This window comes from Pelophylax lessonae (assembly GCF_965119305.1).
Source record: "Pelophylax lessonae genome assembly, chromosome: 6".
In the NCBI taxonomy this organism is placed as follows: domain Eukaryota; kingdom Metazoa; phylum Chordata; class Amphibia; order Anura; family Ranidae; genus Pelophylax; species Pelophylax lessonae.
In genome coordinates, this window is record NC_138773.1 from 329,015,459 (window position 1) to 329,029,843 (window position 14,385).

The window sequence follows — 14,385 nt, forward strand, 5'->3', positions numbered from 1 at the left end:
ATCTCAGGATTTCAGGGAATCACACTGACCATTATCAGCCCAGTCCGTTACCCCTTCATGCATGAGCACATAGGCCACTTTAGAGTCATTTAAGTCCGTTTAAGGCCCCTTTTACACTTGTATGACTCCAAAGTTGCACCGACTTTTTGCGATTCGGCAATGTGCGACTTTAACTGACAATTGCGCGGTCATGACGAAATTGACGTCCTTTTTTTCCCACAAACAGAGCTTTCTTTTGGTGGTATTTGATCACCTCTGCAATTTTTACTTTTTGCACTATAAACAAAAAAAGAGCGACAATTTTGAAAAAATAACAATATTTTTCACATTTTTTTTATATGAAACCCCCCCCCCCCCCCCCCCAAAAATGTAAAAATCAAAATTTATCATTTTAGGCCAATTTGTTTTCTGCTACATATTTTTGGTAAAAAAAAATCACAATAAGCGTATTTTGATTGGTTTGCGCAAAAGTTATTGGGTTTACTAACTACGGGAAAGATTTTTGTCGTTTTTGGTGTTTTTTTGTTTAACGAGTAATGGCGGCGATCTGCGATTTTTTTTGCGGGACTGCGACATTGCGGCGGACAGATCGGACCCTTGACTGACATTTTTGACACTTTTGGGGGTACCAGTGACATTACTGCAGTAATCAGTGCTATAAATATGCACTGTTACTGTAAAAATGACACTGGCAGGGAAGGGGTTAATTTTATTGGAGAGGGAGGGGTTAATGTATGCCTGGTGCTTACTGACGTGTGGGGGGGGAGGGGACTGAGTGACACAGGGACAGATCGGATGTCCAGCTATGCTGAACCCTGCAATCTGACCCTGCCTGTCACTTAGGAGATCCGCCCGCTTTGTTTACACAAGTGGGCGGATCTCCACACTCGATTCCCCGACGATCGGGGAAGAGCAGCGGTGATCACCGCCGCTCCTCCCCTGGCCCGACTCCCGATGTGACTGAATACAGCGGGAGCGAGCCTCCGGGGCGCGCCTCCGAGAAAGGGGAGTGTCTAGTGACGTAGATCTACGTCCTCAGACGTTATCGAGCCACTTTGCCGCAGTAGAGCTCCAGTGAGCAGACGGCAAAGTGGTTAAAACTGGTCAAAGCCAAAGTGATATCCAAGTTGCATCAAAGTTGTACAAGTGTGAAAGGGGCCCTAACCACTTCTGGACTGGAAGATTCGCCCACTTAATGACCTGGCCCTTATTTTGTGATTCGGCACTGCGTTACTTTAACGGACAATTGCGCGGTCGTGCGACGCTGTACCCAAATAATATTGTCGTCCTTTTTTCCCCACAAACAAAGCTTTCTATTGGTGGTATTTGATCACCTGTGCGATTTTTATTTTTTGCTCTATAAACAAAAAAAGAGCGACAATTCTGAAAAAAAAAAAAAAAATTAATCAGTAATCAGTGCTATAAATATGCACTGTATATGCAGGGAAGGGGTTAACCCCAGGGGCGATCAAGGGGTTAAATGTGTCCCTAGGGGAGTGATTCTAACTGTGGGGGGGCGTGGCTTGTGAAATGACCATAGAGACATGTGATCCTATATAGAAGGAGCTCTGTGATCATTCCAGGGAGAAGAACGGTCAGCTGTGTTTACAACATCCGACCGTCCTTCTCTCTCAGCGGGGAGCGATCGCGGGTGTCAGGCAGCAATCGGATCTGCCGGTCCCGTGTATCGGCTTCCCCAATACCGAGTGGGGGTGGGAGCGTGCCGCCAGCGACACGCGCTTGCCCCCTAGCTGCAGGCGTGCGACCGATGTAGGTCTACATTGGTTTGCGCAGGAGGGCCGCACTGACGCAGTAAAAAGGCGGCGGGCGGTCCGGAAGAGGTTAAATGAGGTATCGCAGTATTTTTATATTGTTTTATTGTTCATTTAGTATAATGAAATAAAAAAGTTTCCGGCCTATTCAGCAGAATATCTCCCGTTATTTCCTCTCAATATTTGTATATGATTGGGCACTCCCACCAAATATGTGACCTATTCCCTTTCATCCCGCATCCTCTCCAGCAAACTGACCATTTTTCTGGTTGATAGATATTTGCTATACTAGGAATCAATGTTCCCTTTAAGCTGCGCGCATGCGCGGACGCACAGTCTAATTGCAGGTTCCGTGCAGCACAAATTCAGACCGCGCAGCCGCAGACGACGTGAAGGTAACCCGGTCGCGGTTTTACTGTGGCGGCTGGGGAGCAGAGCAGTGCGCCCCGAGCCCGCCCATTGTGTGACAATAGCGAATGAAAATTCACTATTGTCACAGGGATCCTCCTCCTGGCCAATCAGAGAGGGGGTCCTCCCGCTTCCTGATTGGCCGAAAGGCAAACCCCATGCCATTGGCCGAGGAGGAGGCGGGAGGACTGAGGAGACGCGTGGACTGAAGAGAAGCTGCCGTGAGGTAAGTGCACAGGGGGTCTCGCGGTCCGGGGGGGGGGGTCTCACGGGGGGAATGCTGGTATCTCTGAATTGATTGGGGGCAATGATGTGGGCACTCTGCATTGATTGGGGGCAATGTGGGGGCACTCTGCATTGATAAGGGGCAATGCTGTGGGCAGTGCACTCTGCATTGATTGGGGGCAATGCTGTGGGCACTCTGCATTGATTGGGGGCAATGCTGTGGGCAGTGCACTCTGCATTGATTGGGGGCAATGCTGTGGGCACTCTTCATTGATTGGGGCAATGCTGTGGGCACTAGGCAGTGCAATCTGCATTGATTGGGGGCAATGCCGTGGGCACTTTGCATTGATTGGGGGCAATGCTGTGGGCACTCTGCATTGATTGGGGGCAATTCTGTGGGCACTCTGCATTGATTGGGGGCAATGCTGTCTGTGGGCACTCTGCATTGATTGGGGGCAATGCTGTGGGCACTGGGCAGTGCACTCTGTATTGATTGGGGGCAATTCTGTGGGCACTCTGCATTGATTGGGGGCAATGCTGTGGGCACTCTGATTTGATTGGGGGCAATGCTGTCTGTGGGCACTCTGCATTGATTGGGGGCAATGCTGTCTGTGGGCACTCTGCATTGATTGGAGGCAATTATTGATTGGTTGAACAGTTAATACGATTTACTAATATTCTATCACACTATAGCCCATATATGGTAACATTGCACTTTTTGTGACAATATAAGATTTTTGATGAAATTGCTCAGTAAAGGTTTGCGCTCAGAAATATTTTTATTTGCTCAGCACAGTAAAGAATTAGAGGGAAGAATTAGAGGGAAGATCGCCTGGAATTATTTCCCATCTTTACAAACATTTATAATTCATTTCCCTCCTTTTTCTATCTCTAGTTGTTCCGTTTGGTAAACTCACTATTTTCTCCTTTTCTTCCTCATTTTACATTGAGTTCCGCTTTCCATTTCTCCAAGTATTTTTCCTGGGGGTCGGCCTTTCTAGTAAGAATCCGGTATATCTCTCATGTTCCCTTGGCTTCGGGGTATTTTTTAATACCCGGCGATCGCTGCAGGGACTGACAGAAGGCGATGTGCCGGGGTAAAGACGTCACCCCGCTCATCTGTCACTGATTGAAGCAGGGCTCCTGTCTGTCTTCCTGTTATTTCCGAACACAGGAGCCTTGTTTCCATCCACCAAGCCTGCCCCCCCCACACACAGTTAGAAAACACCCCCTAGGCTCACATTTAACCCTTTGATTGCCCCCTGGTGTTAACCCCTTCCCTGCCAGTGTCATTATTACAGTAACAGTGCATATTTTTAGCACTGATTACTGTAGAAATGTCACTGGTACCCCCAAAAATGTCAAAAATGTCAGTCAAGGGTCCGATCTGTCCGCCGCAATGTCGCAGACTACAGCCTAGAGGAGGGTCACCTGCAGGTCAGGAGGAAGTTGGAAGGTCTTCTGTAGCAGAAGAGGAAGGAGGGTCACCTGCAGGTCAGGAGGAGGTTAGGGGTTGCCTGCGGGTCAAGAGGTCGGAGGGTCACCTGAAGGTTAGAGGGTCAGAGGATCGCCTGCGGGTCAGGAGGAGGTTGGGGGTCACCTGTGGAGGAGGTCGGAAGGTTGCATGTGGGTGAGGAGGAGGTCGGGGGTCACCTGCAGGTCAGGAGGTCGGGGGTCACCTGCAGGTCAGAGGGTGCAGTTTATGAGCTCTGTGATGGTGGATTTTTTGGGGCACCTCAGGGGAGTCCCCGAAACAGGAAATGAGGGGATCAGAGAAATAAAACCTCCTGGAGAATCCCCCTCTATACTCAGTCACACTGTGCGGAGTGTAGCCGTTATATGTCTGGGAAGATAATAACTCTCCACTCCTTCCTCAGGATTTCCATGGCTCCGGCACGATGGCGGATGGGGCAGAGCTCTGTGTTCTGCTGTTGGGCTTTGGCAAAATGGCGGAAGGGGCGGGCTTTAGATACAGTACCAAGGCCGTTGCCGGGGTAACCTGTCAGGTGGTACGGAAGCGGCTCCTGGCTCAGAGGAGTGACGTCACGTTGCCGGGGTGATGGATGGATGAAGATGGCGGCTCGGTATGGGGGGTCTCTCCTCACTGTGGGGGCTCTGCTCGTCCTGGCCTGCCAATCACCGGCCACCGCCATCAACTGCCGCCACCGAGCCCCGGGACCCGAGGAGGTGAGGGGGAGGGGACACCCGGACCTGTACTGACCCCCTCCCCCCCCATTGTATATATACTGACCTTCTGTATACATCTATATACCGGCTGTACATCTGTCACACACAGCGCAATACACCCCTCATCTACAAGTCTCATCATCATCCCTATCCTCATCATCCTCATCATCATCATCCCCATCATCCCTATCCTCATCATCATCGTCCCTATCCTCATCATCACCATCATCATCCCCATCATCATCATCCCTATCCTCATCATCCTCCCCATCATCCCTATCCCCATCTTCATCCCCATCCCTATCCCCATCTTCATCCTCATCCTCCCCATCCCTATCCCCATCATCATCATCCCTATCCCCATCATCATCATCCTCATCATCATCCCCATCCTCATCATTATCATCCTCATCCCCATCATCATCATCATCCCTATCCCCATCATCATCATCATCATCCCTATCCTCATCATCCCTATCCTCATCATCCCCATCTTCATCCTCATCATCATCATCCCTATCCTCATCATCCCCATCTTCATCCCCATCCCTATCCCCATCTTCATCCTCATCCTCCCCATTCCTATCACCATCATCTTCATCCTCATCATCATCATCATCCCCATCATCATCATCATCCCCATCATCTTCATCATCCCCATCATCATCATCATCCCTATCATCATCATCATCATTATCCCCATGCTTATCATCCTCGCTATCCCCATAATCCCCCTCCTCCTCCTGATGGGGGAGGAGTTTCCTGTGTATAGATTGGTGATGGGGGAGGAGTTTCCTGTGTATAGATTGGTGATGGGGGGGGGAGGAGTTTCCTGTGTATAGATTGGTGATGGGGGGGGAGGAGTTTCCTGTGTATAGATTGGTGATGGGGGAGGGGTGCTCTGTGTATAGATTGGTGATGGGGGAGGGGTGCTCTGTGTATAGATTGGTGATGGGGGGGAGGGGTGCTCTGTGTATAGATTGGTGATGGGGGGGAGGGGTGCTCTGTGTATAGATTGGTGATGGGGGGGAGGGGTGCTCTGTGTATAGATTGGTGATGGGGGGGAGGGGTGCTCTGTGTATAGATTGGTGATGGGGGGGGGGGAGGGGATGCTCTGTGTATAGATTGGTGATGGGGGGGGAGGGGTGCTCTGTGTATAGATTGGTGATGGGGGGGGAGGGGTGCTCTGTGTATAGATTGGTGATGGGGGGGGGGAGGGGTGCTCTGTGTATAGATTGGTGATGGGGGGGAGGGGTGCTCTGTGTATAGATTGGTGATGGGGGGGATAGGGGTGCTCTGTGTATAGATTGGTGATGGGGGAGGGGTGCTCTGTGTATAGATTGGTGATGGGGGGGGAGGGGTGCTCTGTGTATAGATTGGTGATGGGGGAGGGGTGCTCTGTGTATAGATTGGTGATGGGGGGGGAGGGGTGCTCTGTGTATAGATTGGTGATGGGGGAGGGGTGCTCTGTGTATAGATTGGTGATGGGGGGGGGAGGGGTGCTCTGTGTATAGATTGGTGATGGGGGGGGGAGGGGTGCTCTGTGTATAGATTGGTGATGTGTGATGTCTTCTCTATCAGATCATCTATGGAGTTCATCAGAAGAGCGCCCACCTCTGGAAGAGACACACCGACCAGCAACTGCGAGTGATGATCCACTATGACACCAGTATAGACCAGTGAGTGTCCCCCCACTTCCTGTCCCCTCCAGTATAGACCAGTGAGTGTCCCCAATACCCTGACCCCAGGAGCTTACACTTCTATACACAATCACATTTCTTCATCAATTTATCCCAAAATGTATTCCGCTACATTTCTTGTACAAAAGTTTTTATTTTAAGAAGAGGCATAAACATACATGAAAACATGGTACATGTGTACAATAAGACAAAAGAAAATGGAACGCATGGGAACAGATGGCAGCAAAACACGATACCGACATGGCGTGAGCCAACCGGGAAACATCACGGACCAAATAATGGGTATCAACAAGTGCAAATGCATAAATAGGGACCTAAAATCCCTTAGTGCTTCACAAAGCAGGAAGACTAACAAAATGAAAAGTCCTATTCCGTTCGAATGAGCAAACAGGGGCTGGGCCTGAGAGTACCGAGCCAGGAAGGAAAACAACATGAAAAGACAAGGAAAAGAGAGAAAGAAGGAGTGAAAAAGTAGGACAAACAAAGAGAAAAACGACAAAGAAAGAAGACTAGAGAAAGGGTGGGGAAGGGGAAGAGGGGGGGATGGGTCCTGCGGGGCGAACGTCCAGGAGGCTTTAAAGAGAGAGAAGGGTGGTCTGGAATCTGGAAGGGGCAACGTTCGAAATCCAAGGGTCCCACACCTTAAGAAACTTAGCGTGGGACTCAGAAACTATCGCAGTCAACTTTTCATTAACGAGGATATCATTCATACGGTTCTTGACCGCCTCAAAACTAAGCAACAGGGTCTTCCAAGATCGGGCAATGGTCAGTTTCGTAGCTGTAAACAAATGCTGAGCCAACTGACGTTGTGTAGGAGTCAGGTCAGGTATAGGTTTACACAAGAGTGCTTCATACGGGTCCCTCTTCAGAGTAACTTGAAAAATATTACGGAGCAAGGCATAAATCCTAATCCACAGTCTGCACACCTTGGGGCACTTCCACCAAATATGAGCCATAGTCCCTTCCTGAGCACATCCCCGGAAGCACAGGGGGGAATATGAGGGTATAAATTTAGCCAACCTAGCCGGGATATTGTACCACCGGTAAAATACCTTATAAGCATTTTCCAGAATCAAGACATTTCGGGAACATTTAGAGAGAGCCGCCGTCATATGCCACCAGTCTTCCCTGTCCAAACCGCCCCCCAATTCTAATTCCCAGTTAGAGTGATAGACCATGAAAGGGGGTGTATCGCAGGCAATAATGGAGGCATATAAGAGGAATATGAGTCCCAGCGAGTGGGGTCGTGCCCTGCAGAGGCTTTCAAATGGCGTAAGCGTATAGGGTAAGGGTCTATGTTTAATGAGTATTCCGCTACATTTCATTGGTTAAAATAAGTTACCCAAATCAGTGAATATTATTTACAGTATCTGACAAAAGTAAGTACACCCCTCCCATTATTCTATCTTTTCATGTGACAACACAGAAGAAATGAGACTTTGTTACAATGTAAAGTAGTGAGTGTACAGCTTGTATAACAGTGTAAATTTACTGTCCCCTCAAAATAACTCAACACACAGCCATTAATGTCTAAACCGCTGGCAACAAAAGTGAGTACACCCCTAAGTGACAATCTCCAAATTGGGCTCAATTATCCATTTTCCCTCCCCGGTGTCATGTGACTCGTTAGTGTTACAAGGTCTCAGGTGTGAATGGGGAGCAGGTGTGTTAAATTTGGTGTTATCGCTCTCACTCTCTCATACTGGTCACTGGAAGTTCAACATGGCACCTCATGGCAAAGAACTCTCTGAGGATCTGAAAAAAAGAATTGTTGCTCTACATAAAGATGGCCTAGGCTATAAGAAGATTGCCAAGACCCTGAAACTGAGATGCAGCACGGTGGCCAAGACCATACAGTGGTATAACAGGACAGGTTCCACTCAGAACAGGCCTCACCATGGTCGACCAAAGAAGCTGGGTGCCGTGCTCAGCGTCATATCCAGAGGTTGTCTTTGGGAAATAGACGTATGAGTGCTGCCAGCATTGCTGCAGAGGTTGAAGGGGTGGGGGGTCAGCCTGTCAGTGCTCAGACCATACGCCGCACACTGCATCAAATTGGTCTGCATGGCTGTCATCCCAGAAGGAAGCCTCTTCTAAAGATGATGGACAAGAAAGCCCACAAACAGTTTGCTGAAGACAAGCAGACTAAGGACATGGATTACTGGAACCATCTCCTGTGCTCTGATGAGACCAAGATAAACTTATTTGGTGTCAGATGGTGTCAGGCGTGTGTGGCGGCAACCAGGTGAGGAGTACAAAGACAAGTGTGTCTTCCTACAGTCAAGCATGGTGGTGGGAGTGTCATGGTCTGGGGCTGCATGAGTGCTGCCGGCACTGGGGAGCTACAGTTCATTGAGGGAACCATGAATGCCAACATGTACTGTGACATACTGAAGCAGAGCATGATCCCCTCCCTTCAGAGACTGGGGGGCAGGGCAGTATTCCAACATGATAATAACCTCGAACACATCTCCAAGACGACCACTGCCTTGCTAAAGAAGCTGAGGGTAAAGGTGATGGACTGGCCAAGCGTGTCTCCAGACCTAAACCCTATTGAGCATCTGTGGGGATCCTCAAACGGAAGGTGGAGGAGGGGAAGGTCTCTAACATCCACCAGCTCTGTGATGTCATCATGGAGGAGGGGAAGAGGACTCCAGTGACAACCTGTGAAGCTCTGGTGAACTCCATGCCCAAGAGGGTTAAGGCAGTGCTGGAAAATAATGGCGGCCACACAAAATATTGACACTTTGGGCCCAATTTGGACATTGTCACTTAGGGGTGTACTCACTTTTGTTACCAGCAGTTTAGACATTAATGGCTGTGTGTTGAGTTATTTTGAGGGGACAGTAAATTTACACTGTTATACAAGCTGTACACTCACTACTTTACATTGTAGCAAAGTCTCATTTCTTCAGTGTTGTCACATGGGAGGGGTGTACTTACTTTTGGGAGATACTGTATCTGTAGGAGAGTTCTAGAGACCGCACACTATGAGAGATATCTGATAATCCATCAATCCTGATGTACTGACCGCCCATCTCATTTCCTGAGACCCGAAAATGTCAGTACAAATACCCCCCCAGATCACCCCCCCAGTACAAATACCCCCCAGATCACCCCTTTTTGGAAAGTAGACAGTCTGCGGGAATTAGTAAGAGGTGTGGAGGAATGTCCGGTCCCCGGAGCTGCTGTCTGTCAGTCTCTGGGGGTGCGACTTTTCTTTCTGTCCTTTCACATCCCTGAGATTTTTATAAGATTGAATTTTTGTAAAAAGGCCGCATGCATGGGATAAATGTGTAATCATTTCTTAGCCTGAGGGGGGGTTTAGGTGGAGGTTGGGGCTTTGTTGAGTTTAGTCATAGTAACCATTTTCTGTTTCTATAATGATGTAAGCTATTTTTGTTTATATGTAAATATGTTTTTATTATGCTTGTGAGATTTTTAATAAACAAAAATTTACACTCTAATGTCCCCTCCCCCACAGTCACATCAGTCTCTGTACCAGAGGAGCTTACACTCTAATGTCCCCTCCCCCACAGTCACATCAGTCTCTGTACCAGAGGAGCTTACACTCTAATGTCCCCTCCCCCACAGTCACATCAGTCTCTGCACCAGAGGAACTTACACTCTAATGTCCCCCCACAGTCACATCAGTCTCTGTACCAGAGGAGCTTACACTCTAATGTCCCCTCCCCCACAGTCACATCAGTCTCTGTACCAGAGGAGCTTACACTCTGTCTCCTCCCCCACAGTCACATCGGTCTCTGTACCAAAGGAGCTTACACTCTAATGTCCCCTCCCCCACAGTCACACACTGTCAGGGGTGGTGTGCGGTCTCAGTACAGGTAGGTGGTGGTAGGTGACCACACTGATGGCTCAGGTTATGGGAGTGTCAGGTGTGAGTTTTCCTCTAATTCTTTCTTCTTTGTGTTTTGTAGATTGGTGGTGGTGAAGAAGAGATTGGTGAAGGTGAGATTTGATGTTTCTTCTCCTCCTGATGAATGTGAGGGGACAGAGGCAGCGGAGTCAGGATAGACCCCCCCCAGTCAGGATAGATCCCCCCCCAGTCAGGATAGATCCCCCCCAGTCAGTATAGATCCCCCCCAGTCAGGATATATCCCCCCCAGTCAGGATAGATCCCCCCCAGTCAGGATAGATCCCCCCCCAGTCAGTATAGATCCCCCCCAGTCAGTATAGATCCCCCCCAGTCAGTATAGATCCCCCCCAGTCAGTATATATCCCCCCCAGTCAGGATAGATCCCCCCCCAGTCAGGATAGATCCCCCCCCAGTCAGGATAGATCCCCCCCCAGTCAGGATAGATCCCCCCCCAGTCAGGATAGATCCCCCCCAGTCAGGATAGATCCCCCCCCAGTCAGGATAGATCCCCCCCCCAGTCCAGATAGATCCCCCCAGTCAGTATAGACTCCCCCCCCAGTCAGTATAGACTCCCCCCCAGCCAGTATATATCCCCACCAGTCAGTATAGATCCCCCCCAGTCAGGATAGATCCCCCCCCAGTCAGGATAGATCCCCCCCCAGTCAGGATAGATCCCCCCCCAGTCAGGATAGATCCCCCCCAGTCAGTATAGATCCCCCCCCCCAGTCAGGATTGATCCCCCCATACACCAGCAGATCTCTCATTATTATAAATGGGGATGAGAAATCCTAAATGCTTCATACATTCATTTCCTTCACACTATAGGCCCCCCAGCCAGAGGGAGGAGGGGGAGGCGGACCTCCTTTTACAGATAGGTTTGGCAGCAAGGATGGGAAATATCATTATAATGGGGGACTTTAATTATCCGGATATAGACTGGGCAGAAGGAACCGCGCATTCAGCCAAGGCTAGGCGGTTCCTAAATGTTTTGCAGGACAATTTCATGGGTCAGATGGTGAATGCACCGACAAGAAACAATGCGGTACTTGACCTACTGATTACCAACAATACAGACCTGCTCACGGATATAGAAATACGGGACAACTTAGGAAATAGTGACCATAGGTCAATAAGTTTCAGTATTTATCATAGTAATAGGAAACATAAGGGTAATATTAAGAGGCTGAATTTCAAAAGAGCCAATTTCCCTAAACTGCGCTCGCTGCTAGAAAATATCAAATGGGATAGAACCCTGGGAACAAAGAACACGGAGGAAAAATGGGAGTGCTTCAAGAGCATACTAAACAAGGGGATTGGCCAGTGCATTCCACAGGGAAATAAATTTAAAAGAGCAAAATTAAACCCTGGGTGGCTAAACTCCAACATAAAAATGTATATTAGAGCTAAAGAAAAGGCCTTCAAAAAATACAAGACTGAGGGGTCATTGGCAGCATTCAAGCACTACAAAGAGTGTAATAAGAAATGTAAAGATGAAATCAGGGCGGCTAAAATAGAACACGAGAGACATATAGCGGAGGAGAGTAAAAAGAACCCCAAGAAATTCTTTAAGTATATAAACAGTAAGAAAGCGAGGCCAGAACACATTGGCCCCATAAAAGACGATAAGGGAGTTTTGGCCACAGAGGACAGAGAAAAGGCGGAAGTGTTAAATAATTTCTTCTCTTCAGTCTTCACAAAAGAATTGGGGGGCTACACGAACCCCGCTTGTAATGCTAAACTAAATAATACACGCCCAATTTTTCAGTTTTTTATTTGTTAACAAAGTTTGAAATATCCAATAAATTTCGTTCCACTTCATGATTGTGTCCCACTTGTTGATTCTTCACAAAAAATTACAGTTTTATATCTTTATGTTGGAAGCCTGAAATGTGGCAAAAGGTCGCAAAGTTCAAGGGGGCCGAATACTTTCGCAAGGCACTGTATTGAACGCTCTTTATATAAATCTGGATGGAATTCGGGGTTCGGTGCGGTGATGGACATATTGAACACTCTTTATATAAATCTGGGTGGAATTTGGGGTACAGTGCTGTGATGGACATATTGAAGGTCCTATCTAGAGGTCAGGTAGGATTTTCGGTCCCGGTTCTGAGATGGAATTTGGGGTTCGGTCCTGTGATGGACATATTGAACGCTCTTTATATAAATCTGGTTGGAATTTGGGGTTCGGTCCTGTGATGGACATATTGAACGCTCTTTATATAAATCTGGTTGGAATTTGGGGTTCAGTGCTCTGAGGGGCGTATTGAACGCGCTTTATATAAATCTGGGTTGAATTTGGGGTTCGGTGCTGTGATGGGCATATTGAATGCTCTTTATATAAATCTGGGTGAAATTTGGGGTTCGGTGCGGTGATGGGCATATTGAACGCTCTTTATATAAATCTGGATGGAATTTGGGGTTCGGTCCTGTGATGGACATATTGAACGCTCTTTATATAAATCTGGATGGAATTTGGGGTTCGGTGCTGTGATGGACATATTGAACGCTCTTTATATAAATCTGGATGGAATTTGGGGTTCGGTCCTGTGATGGACATATTGAACACTCTTTATATAAATCTGGGTGGAATTTGGGGTACAGTGCTGTACATATTGAACGCTCTTTATATAAATCTGGGTGGGATTTGGGGTTCGGTGCTGTGATGGACATATTGAAGGTCCTATCTAGAGGTCAGGTAGGATTTTTGGTCCCGGTCCTGAGATGGAATTTGGGGTTCGGTCCTGTGATGGACATATTGAACGCTCTTTATATAAATCTGGATGGAATTTGGGGTTCGGTGCTCTGATGGGCGTATTGAACGCGCTTTATATAAATCTGGGTTGAATTTGGGGTTCGGTGCTGTGATGGGCATATTGAATGCTCTTTATATAAATCTGGGTGAAATTTGGGGTTCGGTGCGGTGATGGGCATATTGAACGCTCTTTATATAAATCTGGATGGAATTTGGGGTTCGGTCCTGTGATGGACATATTGAACGCTCTTTATATAAATCTGGATGGAATTTGGGGTTCGGTGCTGTGATGGACATATTGAACGCTCTTTATATAAATCTGGATGGAATTTGGGGTTCGGTCCTGTGATGGACATATTGAACACTCTTTATATAAATCTGGGTGGAATTTGGGGTACAGTGCTGTACATATTGAACGCTCTTTATATAAATCTGGGTGGGATTTGGGGTTCGGTGCTGTGATGGACATATTGAAGGTCCTATCTAGAGGTCAGGTAGGATTTTTGGTCCCGGTCCTGAGATGGAATTTGGGGTTCGGTCCTGTGATGGACATATTGAACGCTCTTTATATAAATCTAGATGGAATTTGGGGTTCAGTGCTCTGATGGGCGTATTGAACGCTCTTTATATAAATCTGGATGGAATTTGGGGTTCAGTGCTGTGATGGACATATTGAACGCTCTTTATATAAATCTGGGTGGAATTTGGGGTTCGGTGCTCTGATGGACATATTGAACGCTCTTTATATAAATCTGGGTTGAATTTGGGGTTCGGTGCTGTGATGGGCATATTGAACGCTCTTTATATAAATCTGGATGGAATTTGGGGTTCGGTGCTCTGATGGACATATTGAACGCTCTTTATATAAATCTGGATGGAATTTGGGGTTCAGTGCTGTGATGGACATATTGAACGCTCTTTATATAAATCTGGGTGGAATTTGGGGTTCGGTGCTGTGATGGACATATTGCACGCTCTTTATATAAATCTGGGTGGAATTTGGGGTTCGGTGCTGTGATGGACATATTGAACGCTCTTTATATAAATCTGGGTGGAATTTGGGGTTCAGTGCTGTGATGGACATATTGAACGCTCTTTATATAAATCTGGGTGGAATTTGGGGTTCAGTGCTGTGATGGACATATTGAACGCTCTTTATATAAATCTGGGTGGAATTTGGGGTTCGGTGCTGTGATGGACATATTGCACGCTCTTTATATAAATCTGGGTGGAATTTGGGGTTCGGTGCTGTGATGGGCATATTGAACGCTCTTTATATAAATCTGGATGGAATTTGGGGTTCGGTGCTGTGATGGACATATTGAACGCTCTTTATATAAATCTGGGTGGAATTCGGGGTTCGGTGCTGTGATGGGCATATTAAACGCTCTTTATATAAATCTGGATGGAATTTGGGGTTCGGTGCTCTGATGGACATATTGAACGCTCTTTATATAAATCTGG

At 47.6% G+C, this 14,385-nt stretch overlaps 1 protein-coding gene across 1 annotated transcript in view; it reads left to right on the forward strand.

Moving 5' to 3' along the window:
- The first annotated feature begins 4,447 nt into the window (after positions 1 to 4,447).
- Positions 4,448 to 14,385, forward strand: part of LMLN (leishmanolysin like peptidase) — a 58,858-nt gene continuing 48,920 nt past the window's right edge. Inside the window, exons 1-3 of the mRNA XM_082261132.1 lie at positions 4,448 to 4,592; positions 6,174 to 6,271; positions 10,231 to 10,261. Coding sequence (XP_082117258.1) covers positions 4,473 to 4,592; positions 6,174 to 6,271; positions 10,231 to 10,261 — 249 coding nt within the window. The 5' untranslated portion in view covers positions 4,448 to 4,472. The remainder of the gene's footprint in view (positions 4,593 to 6,173; positions 6,272 to 10,230; positions 10,262 to 14,385) is intronic.